The sequence below is a fragment of the Suncus etruscus genome, chromosome 14 (assembly GCF_024139225.1).
Source record: "Suncus etruscus isolate mSunEtr1 chromosome 14, mSunEtr1.pri.cur, whole genome shotgun sequence".
Classification (NCBI taxonomy): domain Eukaryota; kingdom Metazoa; phylum Chordata; class Mammalia; order Eulipotyphla; family Soricidae; genus Suncus; species Suncus etruscus.
Window position 1 is genome coordinate 75,568,592 of NC_064861.1, and position 22,775 is coordinate 75,591,366.

Genomic DNA, 22,775 nt, shown 5'->3' on the forward strand with positions numbered 1-22,775 from the left:
TCTGAGCAGACAGCCAGGAGTAACCCCTGAGCACCGCCAGGTGTGGCCCAAAAAAACAAAAAAAAAAAAAATTGTGGCATGTGCAACTTTACATCTGGTACACTGAAATGGGTACCAGAGAAGAAAGACCTGAACAACAGTGAATGAAATGACCTGTTGTATATGAAAATATTTCCATAAGATTATCCTTTGCCTGTTGTTCCACCTTGACCCTCCAGGTGGAGGCGCTGTTGAGAGCCAAATAAATAGCTTAGGTTCGTGGCGTTGGGGGGGGGGGGGGTGTTTTGCCAGAGTTGGCTGGCTGGCTCCAGGTGTTTGGAACTAGCAACAGGTTGACAAAGGACTCTCCTCACCCAACCTTTTACCCCTTAACCCTCCTGTCACTGTGGATTATTTGCTGTGGATAAATATTACCAAGATCATCCTCCAAAGAGGGGACAAGGGGATGGGAACCAATTTCTCATTCTGGGAGCTCTTTGTGGATACTCAAACAATCAACAAAGGTGTGAACGGGACCCAACAAATGGGGCAACAATGATTTATTGGTGGATTGAGGCCATGGTCCCTTCCAGGATCAAGGTCATGATTCCCTGGTGGATTAAAGTTAATATATTTTCTTGGTTTTTGACTAAAGGTACTATGCCTTTCATCATATTCCTTAATAAAGTGGTGACAACATGTAGGGCGGCTTGATGTTATTCTTGTCCATTCACATGTGCCTCTCACTCCGGAATTTACATGCCACATTCTCTGAAATATCTTCTACAGTAGAGAGTAAAAACGCCTTCCCAGTGGTGATGTGTTCTAAAATTAGAAGGTGTCCCAGGGCCAATAATTCAATGCTCGCCATTGGCATTAAACCAAAAAAACCACCATCTGCCAGTTCTAGTGAATCGGATGAGCAAGATGCTACTGATGAAACAGCTACTACCTCTTCAGACTCAGAATCTGAAAGTGGCTTAGTAGAGACTGTAACTTTTCTTCCCCACCACAGCCCCATAGAGATCATAGAGATCACCTGAGACATCACTCCAGGCAAAGCTCGCATAGTTCTAGGCTTCATAGTTCTTTTCCACCCATCAGGAGGATAATCAGCCTCCATCTTATGAGGCCTGAACATGGGACTCACTCAGCTGGCTTAAAAAGGCCTGCATCTCATATGGACCAACTTCCCCATACTGTACTGAGTACCTTACAGGATAGAATGAGTGTGCATTCAGCTCCTCAGATTTTCAGATGATTGCTAAGATCTGCCTGAGCGGGGCCCGGAGAGATAGCACAGTGGTGTTTGCCTTGCAAGCAGCCGATCCAGGAACAAAGGTGGTTGGTTCGAATCCCGGTGTCCCATATGGTCCCCCGTGCCTGCCAGGAGCTATTTCTGAGCAGACAGCCAGGAGTAACCCCTGAGCACCGCCGGGTGTGCCCCCGCTCCCCAAAAAAAGACCTGCCTGAGCATTTTCAATATATGCAGTGGAAAATGTGGCTTAGTGATGAAGACTAAACTCCACACCCTAGGCCATTTTATTTTTTGTTTTGGGGCCACATCTGGGGGTGCTCAGATGTTTCTCCTGGCTCTGTGCTCATAAATCACTCCTGGTAGGCTCGAGGTACCATATGGGATACCAGGCATCAAACCTGGGTCTGTCCCAGTTCAGCAGCATCTAAGACAAACTCCTCAGCACTATGCTATAGCTCTGCTCCCAGTAGGTCATTCTGAAATAAAAATTTCATGGCTTTGTTTGACTTACGAGATGTTGATTGGGAAAGGGTATTGGAAAGAGATAAGAAAACAAGCCGCCTTATCTCTGCTAACCTAGTGCAGAGTTGTGTGTTGGTGCTGTGGGTTTGGAAAAAGACTGATGCTGATGCCAAACTTAAAGAAAGTTATACAAGGATTTTTCAGGGAGTTTCTTGAGCCATATGTGGAATTTCTGGGGAAACTGACAGATGCAATTCAGAGACAAGTTAGGGGTAAAGAATAACAGTGACACCTAATAAAACCGTTAGCTTTTGAGAATGTCAGGGAAGATTTCCATGTAATCTTGCACCCTATCAGAAAATGGAGACGGTAACATGAAATATTTAATAACTTGTCCAAGGGCCGGAGAGATAGCATGAGGTAAGGCATTTGCCTTTCATGCAGAAGGATGGAGGTTCTAATCCCGGCATCCCATATGGTCTCCCAAGCCTGCCAGGAGTGATTTCTGAGCATAGAGCCAGGAGTAACCCCTGAGCACTGTTAGGTGTGACCCCAAAAAGAACTTGTCCAAACATTGGTTTTATTAAACATCAGGCACACATTCATACCATCGAGGCCTATTCCATACAAAGGCAATCTCAGGATAGTTGGGATGGATGAGTCTATACCTCAGAGAATACAGAGCCTCTTCCAATACCCTCCATTCAAGGGCACCACCTGGACCCTGTCCAAGGTGTGGCAGGGGAACCACTGGGTCAGAGATTGGCACTGGTCTGGTAATCCTGTCTCAAGAAAATGGGAGAAGAGGCCAGCCCCAAAGATCACAAGCTCAAGGTAGATGTTTTAACTGTGGTAAATTAGGGCATTTTCACAGGAATGGTAAAATTTCTCCTGGACCTGTCTATTCAGACCACTACTGATCATGCTGTCTTGAAACTGGAAAAGGGGCCATCCCCAGGCCTTGCAGAATCAGGGAACACTTCTTTTTTTTATTTTTTATTTTTATTTTTTGGTTTTTGGGCCACACCCGGTGGTGCTCAGGGGTTACTCCTGGCTGTCTGCTCAGAAATAGCTCCTGGCAGGCATGGGGGACCATACGGGACACCCGGATTCGAACCAACCACCTTAGGTCCTGGATCAGCTGCTTGCAAGGCAAATGCCGCTGTGCTATTTCTCCGGGCCCAGAATCAGGGAACACTTCTATCTGCACTTTGCTTGCACAGTCCAAGCCAACATGGCTACAATCAATAGATTCGTGGCAATCTTCTACTGCAGGAAGTTGTGCCTCAAATATGCCCTACCCTCAAACTATAACCATAATACTGGTCCAGTGCCCCTACAAATTAAAATCTGGCATAAAGGGGAAGAATCCTCCAGGCACTATAGGTTTGCTCCTGAGCAGGCTGACTCACATACATGAATCACTGATGTGTGTGGGTAATAGATTCTGATCATGTTGGAGAAAAATTGTAATTTCAGTGCCAACTGCCTGGACTTTTGGGAAGAGTGTATTGCCAACCTCTGTTACTCCCCTTTGTTTTTGTTTTGTTTTGTTTGGTTTGGTTGGGATATTTTTTTCTTGTTTTTGGTTTTTGGGTCACAGCCGGCAGTGCTCAGGGGTTACTCCTGGCTCTACGCTCAGAAATTGCTCCTGGCAGGCTTGGGGGTCCATATGGGATATCCGGATTCGAACCACTGTCCTTCTGCACGCAAGGCAAACACCCTACCTCCATGCTATCTCTCTGGCCTTTGTTACTCCCCATTGAATTGCCTTGCCACTCTGCCCGAGGCTTGGCATTTTCAGTAGATCCAGCCCCAGCAGCCTCTACTGATCATCTGGTGGCCTTTACTAGTACTACTACTACAAAGGCCAAGGACCCACTTATATCCAAGATCAAACCTGAGTCAACTGAGTGCAAAGTATGCATAACCCAACCAAACCAGGTTCAATCCTCATCATCTCCTAGGGTCCCCAGGCCAGCCAGGAGTAATTACTGAGTGCAGAACTAGGAAATACTCTTGAACATAGCATGTTGTCCAAGAAAAAATATAAATAAAATATCTCACTTGAAGCATATTTCTCTCAAACATCAATGAGGTTTTCTTTTTCATTATTTTAATTTTTTAAATTTGTTCTTATTTACTTTTTGGATGTTTTCCCCCAGGTGTCGCTCATGGTTTTCCAGGGCTCTGTGCTCTGCGATCACCCTGGTGGGGCTCAGAGACTCACATACAGTAGTAAACATGAAATTCAGTTTTCCATAGTACAGCAAGACCTTCCTATAGGAATCCAGCTGACACATGAGCGAGTTTAAACATTAGTCAGGCTTACATCATTTCACCAAAAAAAAAAATCATGATGATCAGGAGTACAGAGCCAGCAACTTTTTAAAAATTTTTTTTGCTTTTTTGGGCCACACCCTGTGACACTCAGGGGTTACTTCTTGCTATGCACTCAGAAATCATTCTGGCTTGGGAGCCCAGATGGGATCCTGGGGGATTGAACCAAGGTCCGTCCTAGATAGGCCGCATGCTAGGTAAATGCCCTACCATTCTGCTATAGCTCCAGTCCCAGGAATAGCTTCTGAACACTGCAGCATTGACCCCCAAACAGGCCAAAACAGTATTTTGGTCGTTCCCCCACAGGCGTCACTCATGGTTTTCTAGTGGTTCTGCTCTGTGATCACCCTGGTGGGGCTCAGAGGCTCACGTACAGTAGCAAACATGAAACTCAGTTTTCCATAGTACAAGACCTTCCTATAGGAATAAGGATCCAGCTGACACATGAACAAGTTTAAACATTAGTGCAGCATGTGATTGCTTACCACAGACACCCTGGAACCAGAGGCCCAGACACCAGACCCAGAGATGGAATTAAGAATGGCACACAGTGGCTTGACCTGACAGCCCTGAGTCATGGATGTTTTTACCTTTAGTTCTTTTTCTTTTCTTTTTTGTTTTTTTTGGCCACACCCGGCGATGCTCAGGGGTTACTCCTGGCTGTCTGCTCAGAAATAGCTCCTGGCAGGCACAGGGGACCATATGGGACACCAGGATTCGAACCAACCACCTTTGGTCCTGGATCGGCTGCTTGCAAGGGAAACGCCGCTGTGCTATCTCTCTGGGTCCTGTTTTTACCTGTTTGGTTCCCAATCTCCATCATGCTGCCCTTCCCATCTCTCCCTTCTATTAGCAGACAGGGGTTAGCTGCAAAGATTGGGAAATGGATCTAGCTGCAAACGGAAACAATCCTGATGCAGGCCCCTTTCCTTCAGAGTGCCGAGACCATGGAATCTTCTGGACAGCATCCACACCACCACTTCCACAGGTTGATGCTTCTAATGTGAAAAATCACTGCTTTCACTCATGGTAAATATTAGGACCTTGGAGGTGATATCAGGCAATTACAGGAGAATGAACCTCACAATTAGGGGTGAGGTTATGGTGACAGATTCTCACATCCATTAAAACCTCAAGGATTTCTAGAATTCTCCTGTGATCAGAATGCTGAGCAAGTGTCAAAAGCTTTCCCCATTCAGAACAAGTGTGGGGCTTCATATCATGTGAATTCACTCAGGACATCTAAACACTGAGCAAAGGCCTCAACATATTTCTTACATTCTATGGTATCTCTCCAGTATCTGTTTCTGTGAATACCTGGTAATGCTCAGAACTTACTAATACCATTTGTGGAGGAAGTGAAGGCCTGCCCACATTCCATACACATATAAGGTTTAACTGCAGAATAATTTGACCTATTAAAAGCTTTACGGGGGCTGAAGAGATAGCATGGAGGTAAGGCGTTTGCCTTTCATGCAGAAGGACGGTGGTTCCAATCCCGGCATCCCATATGGTCCCCTGAGCCTGCCAGGGGCGATTTCTGAGCAGAGAGCCAGGAGTAACTTCTGAGTGCTGCAAGTGTGACCCAAAAACCAAAATAAAAAATAAAATAAAAAATAAAAGATTTATGAAAAAATTAAGGCCTTCCCAAAAGCCTTACGTTTTAACATTTCTTTTTTCTTTTTTTTTTTTTTGGTTTTTGGTTTTTAGGCCACACCCGTTGGTGCTCAGGGGTTACTCCTGGCTATCTGCTCAGAAGTAGCTCCTGGCAGGCACGGGGGACCATATGGGACACCGGGATTCGAACCAACCACCTTTGGTCATGTATCGGCTGTGCTATCTCTCTGGGGCCCCCTTTTCTTTTTTGGGGGGTCACACCCGGCAGCGCTCAGGGGTTACTCCTTGCTCTACATTCAAAAATCGCTCCTGGCAGGCTCAGGGGACCATATGGGATGCTGGGATTTGAACCAATGACCTTCTGCATGAAAGGCAAACGTTTTACCTCCATGCTATCTCTCTGCCCCCCCCCCCCTTTTATTTTATTGAGTCACACCCGGCAGCACTTGGGTTACTCCTGGCTCTGCGCTCAGAAATTGCTCCTGGTAGGGGCCGGGAAGGTGGCGCTAGAGGTAAGGTGTCTGCTTTGCAAGTGTTAGCGTAGAATGGACCGTGGTTCAATCCCCCGGCGTCCCATATGGTCCCACCAAGCCAGGGCTGATTTCTGAGCGCATAGCCAGGAGTAACCCCTGAGCGTCAAACGGGTGTGGCCCAAAATCAAAACAAAACAAAACAAAAAGAAATTGCTCCTGGCTTGGGAGGCCATATGGGGTGCCAGGGATCAAACCCGTATCAATCCTGGGTCAGCCGCGTACAAGGCAAATACCCTACCACTGTACTACCACTTCGGCCAGTTGAGAAAATTAAGAGAATTTGAAGGCTTTCACAAAATATGTCTTTACCTAGGTTAAAATCTCATAAGCATACTAATGAGAAATTAGTGAAGGTATTCTCACTCTCCATTTATAAAGTTACTCTCTAGTATGCATTTTGTTTTCGGGTCACACCTGACAGTGGTCAGGTCACATTCCTTGCTCTGTACTCCTAGCAGACTTGGGGGACATATGATGCTGAGGTTCAAACCTGGGTTGGGCGCTTGCAAGCACTACCTGCTGTGCTATAGGTATCCCCCGAATATGCATTTTCTTATGAACATAAAGCATTCAGAAGTAAGCAAGACCTACCCACATTGTCTACATAGGTCAAGATTCTCTCCAGTTTAAAATCCCTTTATTTCCTTTTGGGGCCACATCCTGTGGTATTCAAAGTTTATTCCTGGCTCTGCACTCAGGAATCCCTCCAGTAGCGCTTGAATATCCCACAGGATCTGAGATCAAATCCCAGCCAGTGGTGTGAAAGGCCAATGCCAACTACATGGTATGATCGCTTAGTAAGACACTCCAGACATCATTTTCTCATCAATGAAAAGGTTAAAACAGGAGTGAAGACCTTCCCGCATTCCTCACGCACATCAGGTGTCTCTCCAGATGAATTCTCTTGCTTACAAAGGCATGAGCAGTAAGCGAAAGTGTTCCCACATTCCTGACATGAATAAGGCTTCTCTTTTGCATGAATTTTCTTGTGCACGAAAAGATTTGAGGACCGATTGAATGCCTTCCCACACTCCTGACAGGTGTAAGGCTTCAATCCTGTATGAATATACATGTGTCTATTCAGGTGTGAGGAGAAAGAGAAAGCCTTCCCACACTCCTGACATGTATGATGCTTCTCTCCTGAATGAACATACGCGTGCCGGCTAAGGCTTGAGGAGTGAGTGAAGGCCTTTCCGCACTCTTGACATGTATAAGGCTTCTCTCCTGTATGAATATTCATGTGACATCTAAGAGCTGAATATTGAGTGAAGGCCTTCCCACACTCCTGGCAAGAATAAGGCTTCTCTCCAGTATGCGTGCGCATGTGCATCGTAAGGTGTGAGGATAGAGTGAAGGCTTTCCCACATTCCTGACATGTATAAGGCTTCTTTCCAGCATGAATATTCATGTGCCTGGTAAGGCTTGAAGAGTGAGAAAAGGCCTTCCCACATTCCTGACATGTATAAGGCTTGTGTCCTGTATGGATTTTCTTGTGGGCAGAAAGGTTTGAAGATATAGCAAAGGTCTTCCCACACTCCTGACATGTATAAGGCTTCTCTCCCGTGTGAATATTCAAGTGGCACCTAAGGTCTGAATATTGAGCGAAGCCCTTTCCACATTCCTGACATGAATAAGGTTTCTCTCCAGTATGAATACTCATGTGCCTAGTGAGGTGTGAGGTTTGAGAGAAGGCCTTCCCACATTCCTGGCAAGTATAAGGCTTCTTTCCTGAATGGATTTTCTTGTGTTTAAGAAGGCCTGAGGGGTACGGAAAGGCCTTGCCACACTCCAGACACGTATGCCGTTTCTTTCCTATCTGGACTTCCTTAGGGTCGCTCGGATGTGGGGGTTGACAAAGAGCATGTCCACCTTGCTGACAGTCAGAGGGGTTCTGTGCACTGAAGCTGTATGAGGGTACATCATGGTATCCAGCACAAGAGAATGCCCTGCCATACTGCTTACACTTGGGCATCTTTACTCCATGGGGAATGTGCTTATGAGCCTGTCCTTGTGAAGGGCTTGAAGCAAACACTACTGCTTGCTCTTCCCAGGGTGTTCTCATCGTGGCGGTCCTTGCCCAAGGATTGTGCTGTGTAGATTCAGGCACACTGTGCCCAGTAGATTGGGGATCGACAGCAAAGACACTCTCTTCATTCTGGCCTCCTCCTCCAACACGGATGTCCTCCAAGTCCTCACTCCCATCAGAATGTGGACAGGACGGTTTCCTCCACACTGTGTCCCACAGCACAGGATCTCCCTCATCCCACCGAGATTGGCTGATTCCCTGCGGAATAACAGAGTTAGTCAATTACTTCTCTCTCCCATAACCATCAACTTTATTTATTTATTTATTTTTGGTTTTGGGGCCACATCCGTTGACACTCAGGGGTTATTCATGGCTTTGCGCTCAGAAATCGCTCCTGATTTAGGGGACCATAGGGGATGCCAGTGATCAAACCTAGGTCTGTCTTAGGTCAGCCGCATGCAAGGCAAATGTCCTACCGCTATGCCACCACTCTGGCCCCAACAGTCTACTTTAAAACCAGGCCCCAGGGCCAGAGAGATAGCACAGAGGTAAGGCATTTGCCTTGCATGCAGAAGGCATGCATCCCATATCCCGGCATCCCATATGGTCCCCTGAGCCTGCCAGGAGTAACCCGTGAGCGATGCAGGGTGTGACCCAAAACAAACAAACAAACAAACAAAAACCAGGCCCCCAATTGTGATTTCAATCACAAAAACTCAATTCTCCACTTATATAGATGTCTGTAGAAATTGGTAGATGTCAGTAAAGAAATGTGCTTAGTTAGATAATAGACTGAGTAGAGGGGCAGGAAAGGTCATTTCTGAAATGTAAATGAGTAATTGCAGGGTCCCACGGGCAGGCCATATTAGAGAGGGTTCTATGTTCACTCTGGTATCTGTCCCTTCCCCGAAGTCATTCCCAACACTTGCAGAAGATGATGCAGATCCATTGACAAGGAAGCTGGCAGACCAGCAAATATCTGTTCTATTTTCTTCCTCATGTTTACTGGCTCTAAAGATAAATAATGTACTTCAAAAAGAGAGCAGTGAGCCCCAACTGTCTTTTTTCTCTTTGTATGTCATGCTTACTTTTCTAACTTTTTGGGTCACACTATCAATGCTTAGGAGCCTCTCCTGGCACTGTACTCAGGGATCAATCCTGGTGCTGAGCAGCACCTATGGGAACCTAAGGAATTTGGGAGATCCGCCTGGGTCTACTGAGGGAAAGGCAGGTACAGTGCTAGCTGAACTAGCTCCCTGGGATTCTTTTCTTTTCTTTCCTTTTTTTGGTTTTGGTGCAACACCCAGTGGCACTAGCAGTTACTCCTTGCTCTGAGCTCAGGGATCATTCCTGGCAGTGCTGGGGGTTCTAGATGGGATACAGGGATCAAACTCTGGTAAGTCACATGGAAGGCAAATGTCCTACAACACTCTGCTGTTGCTCTGTCCCATTTTTTCCTTTTCACTAGTAGGAAGACCAAATTTTATGAATGTGGAGAGGGCTCAGTTGTGAGAATGTCTTTATTTAATTGATTCACTGAACAGGCACAGAAGTGTAAATCTATTCCTCTACAGAACCTAAAGCACCAATTTGAAACAAATGTAAAATACATCCTTGTTTGGGACTTGGTTAGAGTTCAGTGTGGGACCTATGACCACGAGTAAGGGCCAGGCGTGACCCATCAGGGAATGGAAAGAAAATTGCCATATATGACATTGAAAATACTACAGTAAGGTCAGAGCAATAACATGGAGGGTACTTGCATTGCAGTTAGCTAGCCCTGGTTCAATCCCCCAAGTATCCCACAGGGTCTCTGCAGTAGAGGAGTCCCTGAATATCGCCAGATGTGGCCCCAAAATATAACAAGTCTCACTATAGGCAAATTCCTCCCAAACATCAAGGAGTTCACTTCCCTTTTTTAAATTTTTTTGTTTTTGTTTTTTTGGGGGGGTCACACTCGGCAGCACTCAGGGGTTACTCCTGGCTCTATGCTCAGAAATCACCCCTGGCAGGCTCAGGGGACCATATGGGATGCTGGAATTCGAACCACCATCTTTCTGCATGCAAGGCAAATGCCTTAACTCCATGCTATCTCTCCGGCCTCCTCCTTTTTAAAAAAATTTTATATACTATGGGGGAGTCCCAACTGATTGGTACTCATGTTTACTCTGGCTGTGTGTTCCCTGATCATACCTGGTGGGCCTCTGGTACTCACATATAGTGACATGAATGAAACCCAAGTTCAGATTCCCACACATAATGGGAAGAAACCTTCCCACTACCATATGGATCTATGGATCCAGCCAACAAATGAGTGAGATTAAACAAAACTCAAGTTTACATTTTACCAAATCAAAATCTAAGTAGGTCTTCCCTCTCCACCCTCTTTCCCAAGAAGACATAGTATTTCTTTGGTGTGAAAAAAAAAAAAACTATCCATATCTTTAGGTTGGAAAATTTATTGAATTGACTTTAGCACTCAAGTGAGACTAATGGGAGACTTTTCCCTGCACTGGGCTCTGGATACTCCCAGCAGTGCAGAAAAATAGATGGGGTGAAAAAGCTGAAATCCAGGACTCACTTTATAAATCCTATGGTATTATAACCTCTTAAACTTTTGATGTTAACTTAAACTAATATGTATGTGCATGAATATATAAAAATACTATGCCTTCAAAGTTAAGGAGTCACATAAATCTCATGGCTTTAGGTTGCTTTGTGTACTACTAAGAAATGTTATAATGTCCTACAATCTGGGAACGTGTGGACAAAGTAATTGTACATGGGTTCTGCCTTATTTTTCTTAATACTTTTTTGACTGTAAATTCAATATTTAGGCATCAGCAAGGGGATTTCTTCTGAGAACTCTGTTTATGGGCGATTGTTCTTTCACTGTAACTTTACCTTGTCCTCTTTGCATCATTATTCTCATAATTAAAAATAAAAAATTAAAAAAAATCCTATGGTATTATAGCATTAGATGTCCTATCACAACAGTAAAAATGTTTGATTTGAAACTTGCAAATCTTACCATCTCACTATTTGGAGATCCTTTCCCAAAAGGAAACTGTTGAAAGGCCAAGTCCTGAACTGGTGGTCTGCATCCTAAAAATCAAACAAAATATGCCACATAAGAATCTATTGAGAAGCCAGAGCAATTAGCACAGGGGGGACAGTGTTTGCCTGTATGCAGCTGACTAGTTTAATCTCTGACATCCCATATGGTCTCCCTACCTTTTCAGGAGTAATTTCTGAGCACAATGTTAGGAGGAATCACTGAGTGCAGCCTGGTGTGGCCCACAAGCAAAAAAAAAAAAAAAAAAAAAAAAAAAAATCAAACAAAAATTAGTTGAATTAGGGGCTGGAGCAGTGGTGCAAGCAATAAAGCGTCTGCCTTGCCTGCACTAGCCTAGGAAGGAAGGCAGTTCAATCCCCTGGCGCCATATATCTCCCAAGCCAGGAGCAATTTCTGAGCACTTAGCCAAGAGCGTCAAAAATTTTTTTTTAATTGTATTGTGGGCCAGAGTGATAACACAGTGAGTTGGACATTTGCCTACCACATGGCTAACCTTGGTTTGATCCATGGTACCCCATATGGTCCCCTGAGTCTAACAGGTGTAATTCTTTTCTTTTCTTTTTTTTCTTTTTGCTATCTATAAAATATTTTATTTACATTTAAAGAATAAAAGATATGGGGAAAAATATCTATGCAAGCAGCAAGCCACAAAGCTTATGTGAAGTGACACTGTTAACATCAGGCAAAATAAAAACTCACAGGGCCGGGCCCAAAGAGATAGCACAGTGGCGTTTGTCTTGCAAGCAGCCGATCCAGGACCAAAGGTGGTTGGTTCGAATCCCGGTGTCCCATATGGTCCCCCGTGCCTGCCAGGAGCTATTTCTGAGCAGACAGCCAGGAGTAACCCCTGAGCACCGCCGGGTGTGGCCCAAAAACCAAAAAAAAAAATAAAAAGAAACCTCACAGGGCCAGAGAGATAGCACAGCAGTGGGGCTTTTGTCTTGCATGCTGCTGACCCAAAAGGAACCCTGTTTGATTCCTGGCATACCATATGGTCCCCCAGTCTGCTGCAGGCAATTTTTGAGTGCAAAGCCAGGACTAACCCCTGAGCACCGCTGGGTGTGGCCCAGAAACCAACCAATCAATCAATAAAGTTAAAAAATAACTCCCAGGGGCTGGAGAGGTGGTGCTAGAGGTATGGTGTCTGCCTTGCAAGCGCTAGCTAGCCAAGGAAGGACCGTGGTTCGATCCCCCGGCGTCCCATATGGTCCCCCCAAGCCAGGGGTGATTTTTGAGTGCTTAGCCAAGAGTAACCCCTGAGCGTCAAACAGGTGTGGCCCCCCCAAAAAGAAAACCAACTTACAAGCATTCCTGTTGCAGTAAAAGTTGTTTAAAGAGTTTACAGTAGAATCTAAAATTAAAGTGAAGGGTCTGAGAGATAGCACAGCAGTAGGGCGTTTTGCCCTGCAAGCAGCCAACCCAGGACCAAAGGTGGTTCGAATCCCTGAATTTCATATGGTCCCCTGTCCCTGCCAGGAGCGATTTCTGAGCAGATAGCCAGGAGTAATCCCTGAGCACTGCCGGTTAAATAAATAAAATTAAGGTGAAAGGGAGGACAACCCTGGTGGCGGGAATGGCCCTGATTCAATGTCACTATGTACCTTAAATATTATTGTGAAAGATTTGTTATTCACTTTTAGTCACAATAAAAATCATTATAAAAAAATAAAAATTACTAACCCACATTACTCTTTTTAACTTCAGTATTGCACAATCCTAATCAGAGACCAAAGCCATGCATTGTGTGTAACAACCTCGAACTGTTTCAAAAGACATAAAATGGACACATATGTCTTTAGAATATTTTATTTTTCCCTGACAACTATAAGTCTTACTAAATATTCTCTTATACAGTGACGATTCTAACCACTTTTTATCTTCTCTTTATGAGCTGTTCAACAAGGAATTTTGGTGAAAGAGTCCCCCAGTTTAATGCTTATGATTGAACCATGTCATGGGGATTGTTGGACTTGTTCTTATGGCCCCCATATGCGCCAATAACGCCACTTGGCATTGCTCCTTTTTTGCATAGGCAAATTAAAATGGGAAAATACTATGTATACAAATAAGATCCTATCTAATAGAGATTGGAACACACAAATCTTGTAGTGCAAAGGGACCTTACACCCTGAACATTGACATAACGACCTGGCACAGGCCTCAGAAGCAAGGGCATTTTCCATTCTCCCCTGAACCAGGGAAGCCATCCACGAAACATCCAGGTTTGTCTATAACATCACCTGGAAGCAATCCTCTACTCGGAAGACCCTACCACTACTCAGACATTGACCTGCTCAAAAGAGACTTCCCTTAACACTGAGAAGACTTAACAACAATGACCTGCTTACAGGACAGGGCTTCCTGCATTGCCCTTTAATGGTGAGGTGAAACAAGAGGATGCTCCACATCCTGACTTCAATGTAGGATATGCAGATTCCAGGATCTTTAATACAGAAACATGATACCAACAACAGAGACTGTGTGAAAAGTGTGTTGGCACTACGGACAATGTCTTGGATTGGACGATCTAACTTGCCTGGAGCCTAGAGTTGGTCTTATGCCAGGAAACTTCAGGGGTAGGGTTTCTTTGTATTTAGGCCAAGGTTATTCCTTTCCATGCCTCTCATATTTTGGTGGGTCTATGCAAATGACAATTGCCACTCTAACACCGTCTTTACTGTGCTCCTTTGACTCTAATCCTTAAAAAAAAACCCACTTAAAATTTGAGGTTAACTTAAGCTAATATGCATGTACATGGAAATGTAAAAAAATACTATGCCTGGGGCCGGGCGGTGGTGCTGAAGGTAAGGTGCCTACCTTGCCTGCGCTAGCCTTGGACGGACGGCGGTTCGATCCCCCGGTGTCCCATATGGTCCCCCAAGCCAGGAGCAACTTCTGAGCACATAGCCAGGAGTAACCCCTGAGCGTTACCGGGTGTGGCCCAAAAACCCAAAAAAAAAAAAAAATACTATGCCTCTAATGTTTAAGGAGTTACGTAAGTTTTATGGCTTTATTTATTTTTGATTTTTGGGCCACACCCAGCAGTGCTCAGGGGTTACTCCTAGCTGTCTGCTCAGAAATAGCTCCTGTCAGGCACACGGGACCATATGGGACACCGGGATTCGAACCAACCACCTTAGGTCCTGGATAGGCCGCTTGCAAGGCAAACGCCGCTGTGCTATCTCTCCGGGCCCAGTTTTATGGCTTTAGATTGCCTTGTGTGCTGTTAAGAAATATTATAATGTGTTACAATCTGGGGACTTGAGGGACAAAGTAATTGTACATGGATTCTGTTTTATTTATCTTAATGTTCTTTGGCTGAAAGTTCAAAGTTAAGATACCAGCAAGGGGACTTCTTCTGAGAATTATGTTATGGGTGATTGTCCTTCCACTGTAACTTTACCTTGTCCTCTTTCTTTGCATCTTTGTTCTCATAATTAAAAATAAAAAAAAAAAAAAAATCATTATAAAAAAATAAAATTAAAGTGAAAGAAAATTGGGCCGGAGCAGTGGTGCAAGTGGTAGGGCCTTTGCCTTGTATGTGCTAACCTAGGACAGACCGTGGTTCGATCCCTGGCATCCCATATGGTCCTCCGAGCCAGGAGCAATTTCTGAGCACAGAGCCAGGAGTAACCCCTGAGTGTCACTGGGTATGGCCCTCCACCCCCCAAATAAAGGCGAAAGAAAAAAAAATTTTTTTTGTTTTTTTTTTGGGGGGGCCACACCTGGTGATGCTCAAGGGTTAACTCATGCCTATGTGCTCAGAAATCACTCCTGGCTTGGAGGACTATATGGGACAGGGAGGGATCAAACCATCCCAGGTCAGCATGTGCAAGGCAAATGCCCTACTGCTTGTGCCACTGCTCTGGCCCCAAGAAAATCTTTGATATTAGTCTTTGAACATGTATAATAGTATTTTTGGGGTGGGGAATTTTTTGGGTCACACCTGGTGATGCTCAGGGGATTTTTTTTGTATTTTTTTGTTTGTTTATTTTTGGATCACACCCGGCAGCACTCAGGGGTTACTTCTGGCTCTACGCTCAGAAATCGCTCCTGGCAGGCTTGGGGGACCATATAGGATGCCGAAATTCGAACCACCATCCTTCTGCATGCAAGGCAAATGCTCTACCTCCATGCTATCTCTCCAGCCCTGATGCTCAGGGTTTACTTCTGGCTCTGCGCTCAGAAGTCGCTCCTGGCAGGCATGGGGGTCAATATGGGATGTCGGGATTCCAACCACCATTGTTTAAATCAGCTGTGTGCAAGGCAAATGCCCTACCTACCTCTGTGCTCTCTTTCTGGCCAATTATTTTTATTCTTACAGTATGTTTATTAAAACTAGTCAGAATGGGGCCGGAGCGGTGGCACAGGGCATAAGACGTCTGCCTTGCATGCACTAATCTTAGGACAGACTGTGGTTTGATTCCCCCAGTGTCCCATATGGTCCCCCAAGCCAGGGGTGATTTCTGAGCATATAGCCAGGAGTGTAACCCCTGACAGTCACCAGTGTGCCCCCCCACCCCCGCAAAAAAAGTAGAATGAAATTTTTGTTGTACAAAAATGTTAGCTGCACATTTTGGAAACAAAACAAAACAAAGCTTGAAACAAAAGCAGGATTGGGAACACGTATTTCACAGTAGAAATACCAAAGTTACACTCATTAGAAACAGAAAGCAAGGGCCCGGAGAGTTAGCACAGCGCGTTTGCCTTGCAAGCAGCCGATCCAGGACCAAAGGTGGTTGGTTCAAATCCCGGTGTCCCATATGGTCCCCCGTGCCTGCCAGGAGCTATTTCTGAGCAGACAGCCAGGAGTAAACCCTGAGCAACGCCGGGTGTGACCCAAAAACCAAAAAAAAAAAAAAAAAAAAAAGAAACAGAAAGCAAGCTGGGTTGGAGAGATAGCATGGAGGTAGGGAGTTTGCATGCAGGACGGTGGTTCGAATCCCGGCATCCCATATGGTCCCCGGAGCCTGCCGGGGGCGATTTCTGAGAGCCAGGAGTAACCCCTGAGCGCTGCCAACCCCCAAAAAACAAAACAAAAAAGAAACAGAAAGCAAGTATATAGCAAACAGCGCGATGGATATAAGGCAGAAAACCTTGATTTAACAAATTACCCAGCATTATCACTATTGTTAGAACTATAGTAGAAGCTAATTAAAAGAGCATCCAACTAACTACCACAAATGGGGTTCCTTCACCAGAATTCCCTTAAAGATTCTTAAAAATTCACTTAGGGGGGCCTGAGAGATAGCATGGAGTTAGAGTGTTTGCCTTGAATGTACAAGGATGGTGGTTCAAATCCCGGCATCCCATATGGTTCCCTATGCCTGCCAGGAGTGACTTCTGAGCATAGAGCCAGGAGTAACCCCTGAGCGCTGCCGGGTGTGACCCAAAAACAAAAACAAAACAAAACAAAACAAAGAAGATAAGTTCAGAGGAGAAATCTGAGATTTGTTCAAATCTATAGTAATACTGGTATTATGCCATATAAAATATCTTTCTAATTACAACACCCCCTAATTATAATAGAGCCTAACATATTTGAAAGAATGTTTACACTCTCTTATTTATTTAATCTTCAAATAGCTGGTAAGGAACAGATGATAGTTTATTAATATCCTACTGTCCAGGGAAAAATAAGGTTCAGAAAAGTTGTGAAGTGCTTATTCTATTATGCAATGCTGCTAACAACTCCCAGTTTATAGAACTTTCATTAATCTGTTAGTATACATCATAAATTTTACTAAAAAAACTCAAAAGTCCAGTGAAAATAAATTTAAGGTTATATCTTATCTAGTTTTGAGTTTTTGTGGCACCAGGTAGTTAACTAATAATGTTCTCACACATAGAAGGCAAGTAAGTGCTCTACCACTGAACTACATCCCTGGCTATTTACCTCCCTCCCTCCCTCCCTCCCTCCCTCCCTCCCGCCCTCCCGCCCTCCCTCCCTCCCGCCTCCCTCCCTCTCTCTCGCTCTCTCTCTCTCTCTTTCTTTCTTTCTTTCTTTCTTTCTTTCTTTCTTTCTTTCTTTCCTCTCTTCTCTTCTCTCTTTCTCTTTCTTTCTCTCCTTCCTTCCTCCCTCCCTCCCCCCTCCCTCTCCCTCCCTCCCTCCCTCCCTCCCTCCCTCCCTCCTTCCTTCCTTCCTTCCTTCCTTCCTTCCTTCCTTCCTTCCTTCCTTCCTTCCTTCCTTCCTTCCTTCCTTCCTTCCTTCCTTCCTTCGTCACACACGGCAGCACTCAGGGGTTACTCCTGGCCTTCCTTCCTTCCTTCCTTCCTTCCTTCCTTCCTTCCTTCCTTCCTTCCTTCCTTCCTTCCTCCCTCCTCCCTCCCTCCCTCCCTCCCTCCCTCCCTCCCTCCCTCCCTCCCTCCCTCCCTCCTTCCTTCCTTCCTTCCTTCCTTCCTTCCTTCCTTCCTTCCTTCGTCACACACGGCAGCACTCAGGGGTTACTCCTGGCTCCAGACTCAGAAATCGCTCCTGGCAGGCTTGGGGGACCATATGGGATGCCGGGATTCGAACCAATGACCTTCTGCATGAAATGTGAACACCTTACCCCCATGCTATCTCTCCGGCCCCGGGACCCTTTATTTTTTTATTTATCTTTTTTTTTTTGGTTTTTGGGCCACACCCGGTGACGCTCAGGGGTTACTCCTAGCTATGAGCTCAGAAATCGCACCTGGCTTGGGGGACCATATGGGACACCGGGGGATCGAAACGCGGTCCGTCCTAGGCTAGCGCAGGCAAGGCAGGCACCTTACCTCTAGCGCCACCATGCCGGCCCCGACCCTTTATTTTTTTAATGAAGCTTAGACTTGCTACTTTCTGAAGGGAAACTAAACATTGGAAGTCATGCTTCCTGGTATTATGGTTAACTTTTTTCTTTCAAGATGTGAATTTTCTTTTCTCTCTTCCTTCCTTCCTTCCTTCCTTCCTTCCTTCCTTCCTTCCTTCCTTCCTTCCTTCCTTCCTTTTCTTTTCTTTCCTTTCCTTCCCTCCCTCCTTCCTTTCTGCCTTTCTTCCTTTTTTTTTTTTTTTTTGGTTTTTGGGTCATACCTGGCAGCATTCAGGGGTTATCCTGGCTCTATGCTCAGAAATTGCTCCTGGCAGACTCAGGGGATCATATAGGATGCCAGGATTCGAACCACCATCCTTCTGCGTGCAAGGCAAACGCCCTCCCTCCATGCTATCTCTCGGGTCTGAACTTGGAGATATTTCTTTAGACTTCTTGAAATCATATAGAGAGTACATGAAGCACTTCATGCATGATGTTCTCTCAAGGATAACTAACAAAAAGTTCAAAGCCAATATGTAGGCAGTGTTCTGAAAAATTTTATGAGCTCTTGATTTCAGGAAAATGAAATTATAAGCATGTGAACATATATAAAATATACAAAACTATTACAAAACAGACTTTTTTGGTGATGTGTTTTACTAGCTAGTTCAATTTTGTAAGGTTTATCATATTAGGGAGATACTTTGTATACCTGGATTTGAATTCTGTGCTATGGAACCTTAAATATTTTTTTATTAATAAAATGGGAATGTGGCAGACACTTGGGGGCCTCCCCAGGCATCCCCTGACGGCTTGCCTCGGCTGAGGCGTGTCTCGCTGGGGCTGTGAGTTTTCTGTTGGAGTTGTGGATTGTGCTGGTTTCTTTGCTTGGCAGACACTTGGGGGCCTCCCCAGGCATCCCCTGACGGCTTGCCTCGGCTGAGGCGTGTCTCGCTGGGGCTGTGAGTTTTCTGTTGGAGTTGTGGATTGTGCTGGTTTCTTTGCTTGGCAGACACTTGGGGGCCTCCCCAGGCATCCCCTGACGGCTTGCCTCGGCTGAGGCGTGTCTCGCTGGGGCTGTGAGTTTTCTGTTGGAGTTGTGGATTGTGCTGGTTTCTTTGCTTGGCAGACACTTGGGGGCCTCCCCAGGCATCCCCTGACGGCTTGCCTCGGCTGAGGCGTGTCTCGCTGGGGCTGTGAGTTTTCTGTTGGAGTTGTGGATTGTGCTGGTTTCTTTGCTTGGCAGACACTTGGGGGCCTCCCCAGGCATCCCCTGACGGCTTGCCTCGGCTGAGGCGTGTCTCGCTGGGGCTGTGAGTTTTCTGTTGGAGTTGTGGATTGTGCTGGTTTCTTTGCTTGGCAGACACTTGGGGGCCTCCCCAGGCATCCCCTGACGGCTTGCCTCGGCTGAGGCGTGTCTCGCTGGGGCTGTGAGTTTTCTGTTGGAGTTGTGGATTGTGCTGGTTTCTTTGCTTGGCAGACACTTGGGGGCCTCCCCAGGCATCCCCTGACGGCTTGCCTCGGCTGAGGCGTGTCTCGCTGGGGCTGTGAGTTTTCTGTTGGAGTTGTGGATTGTGCTGGTTTCTTTGCTTGGCAGACACTTGGGGGCCTCCCCAGGCATCCCCTGACGGCTTGCCTCGGCTGAGGCGTGTCTCGCTGGGGCTGTGAGTTTTCTGTTGGAGTTGTGGATTGTGCTGGTTTCTTTGCTTGGCAGACACTTGGGGGCCTCCCCAGGCATCCCCTGACGGCTTGCCTCGGCTGAGGCGTGTCTCGCTGGGGCTGTGAGTTTTCTGTTGGAGTTGTGGATTGTGCTGGTTTCTTTGCTTGGCAGACACTTGGGGGCCTCCCCAGGCATCCCCTGACGGCTTGCCTCGGCTGAGGCGTGTCTCGCTGGGGCTGTGAGTTTTCTGTTGGAGTTGTGGATTGTGCTGGTTTCTTTGCTTGGCAGACACTTGGGGGCCTCCCCAGGCATCCCCTGACGGCTTGCCTCGGCTGAGGTGAGTGTTTGGGGGCCGGAGCGCGGCCGCTCCGCTGCGCTTCGCGGCCGCGCACTCCACCTCGCCAATGAGTACCACCACAACACGTAGAAAAACCCACAGCGTAAGCGAGACAATGGGGAGACTACGCAGACCAACTTCAACCATAGAGAATGAAGATGGAAACTCTGATGACCCAACAACGACCAACTACCTAAGCAGTCTTTCAGAAATGGAGTTTAGAGACGAAATATGGAGGTTGCTATCAGATATCAAAGAAAGTATAAATCAGAGCACTAATAAAAATCAAGAGAATATGAAGACAGAAATCAGAAAACTCCAAACTGAAATATCAGATCAGATAACAGGTCTGAAAAACTCAATAGACGAATTGAAGAACATAATGGATGAGTTTTCCAACAGGTTAACAGCAGCTGAGGATAGAATTAGTGCTTTAGAAGATGAGATGCATAACAACTTTACACAGCAGAAGAGATTAGAAAAAAACCTCAAATCAAATGATCAGACAATGGAAAATTTACTCAAAGAATATGAGAAGATGAAAATAGAAGTCTTTGATAAGCTCAACAGAAACAACTTCAGAATCATTGGAGTTCCAGAGACCCAAGAAGAAAATCTTCAGGAAGAATCAATGGTTAAGAACATCATCACAGAGAAACTACCAGAGCTAAAGAAAACATGTGACCAAATCCTGCATGCCCGAAGAGTACCAGCTAAAAAAGACCCCAGTAGAAACACCCCAAGACACATCCTAGTCACCATGATGAAACCCACCGATAGAGATAGAATACTGCAAGCAGCAAGATCGAAAAGGGAAATTACATTCCACGGAGCATCCTTGAAATTTACAGCAGACCTGTCACCAGAAACACTCAAGGCCAGAAGGCAGTGGTGGGACGTAGTGGCAAAACTCAATGAAATAAATGCTTCGCCAAGAATATTGCACCCAGCAAAACTAAGTTTCAGGTTTGACGGATGTATACACGGCTTCACAGATAAACAACAGCTCAAAATCTTTGCAGACTCAAAACCAGCCTTAAAAGAAAAACTGAAAGATCTACTCTAAAAACAAGACAGAACAAAAAACACACCAAACTTCTACACAAAGATGGCAATAAATCCCATGACAATTATTTCTCTCAATGTCAATGGACTAAATGCACCAGTTAAGAGGCACAGAGTGGCGAAATGGATCAAAAAACTGAAGCCAACCTTCTGCTGTCTACAAGAAACACACCTGAATAGTCAGAATAAACATAGACTCAAAATCAAAGGCTGGAGGAAAATCATTCAAGCAAACAACACCCTTAAAAAAGCGGGGGTGGCCATACTAATATCAGATGACACAAACTTTATACTCAGAAAAATTGTAAGGGACAAAGATGGATATTATGTACTAATCAAGGGATTTGTACAGCAAGAAGAAATCACTCTCCTAAACATATACGCACCGAATGAGGGTCCAGCAAAGTATTTAATACAATTGTTGACAAATCTGAAGAAGGATATCAATAATAACACAATAATTGTGGGAGACCTCAACACAGGCTTGTCAACACTTGATAGGTCAACCAAATGGAAACCCAACAAAAATATACTAGACCTGCAAAAAGAAATGGATGAAAGAGGCCTAGTAGATATATATAGGGCACTCTATCCTCAGAAACCTGGATACACATTCTTTTCCAATGTACATGGATCATTCTCCAGGATAGATCATGTGCTGGCACATAAAACATACCTCCATAAAATAAAAAAGATAGACATTTTGCAGGCTGCCTTTGCTGACCACAAGGCTCTGAAGTTAGATGTGAACTGCAAAGGGACACAGAAGAAAAAATTTAACACCTGGAAGTTAAACAGCCTCATACTCAATAACCAGTGGGTCCGAGATGAAATCAAGGAGGAAATCAAAAGGTTCCTGGAAACAAATGACAATAAAGACACAAACTATCAGAACTTATGGGACACAGCAAAAGCAGTACTGAGAGGAAAATTTATAGCTTTGCAAGCACACATCAGGAAGGAAGAAGGAGCTTACCTGAGTAGCTTAATGACACAGCTAATAGAACTAGAAAGTGCTCAACAAAAGGACCCAAAAATAGGGAGACAGAAGGAAATAACAAAGCTGAGAGCAGAAATCAACGAAGTGGAAACCCAAAAAACAATCCGAAAGATCAACGAAAGCAGAAGTTGGTTCTTTGAAAAAATAAACAAGATTGATAGACCATTGGCAAAACTCACAAAGCAAAAGAAAGAGAGAAACTTGATAACGCGTATTAGAAATGAGAAGGGGGAGATCACTACAGATACTGCAGAGATTCAAAGGGTATTCAGAGAATACTTTGAGAAACTCTATGCCACTAAATATGAGAACCTGGAAGAAATGGATAAATTTCTGAACTCATATAACCTTCCACGGTTGAATAAAGAAGAGGTAGCATATCTAAACACCCCCATAACTATTGAGGAAATTAAAACTGTAATCAAAAATTTACCCAAAAACAAAAGCCCAGGCCCTGATGGATTCACGAATGAATTCTTTCAAACCTTTCAAGAGGAACTACTACCAATTCTGGCCAGGCTCTTTTATGAAATCGAAAAAACAGGAATACTTCCAAATAGCTTTTATGAAGCCAACATCACCTTAATACCAAAACCTGATAGAGATGCTGCCAAAAAAGAAAATTACAGACCAATATCCCTGATGAACACAG

The 22,775-nt window shown here is 45.0% G+C and overlaps 1 protein-coding gene across 1 annotated transcript in view; it reads right to left on the reverse strand.

The window, feature by feature from the left end:
- Positions 1–6,821: 6,821 nt before the first annotated feature.
- Positions 6,822–22,775, reverse strand: part of LOC126027236 (zinc finger protein 716-like) — a 31,976-nt gene continuing 16,022 nt past the window's right edge. Inside the window, exons 5-6 of the mRNA XM_049786232.1 lie at positions 11,247–11,320; positions 6,822–8,473 (exon numbers count right to left, since the gene is read on the reverse strand). Of these exons, the coding sequence (XP_049642189.1) occupies positions 7,004–8,473; positions 11,247–11,320 (1,544 nt within the window). The 3' untranslated portion in view covers positions 6,822–7,003. The remainder of the gene's footprint in view (positions 8,474–11,246; positions 11,321–22,775) is intronic.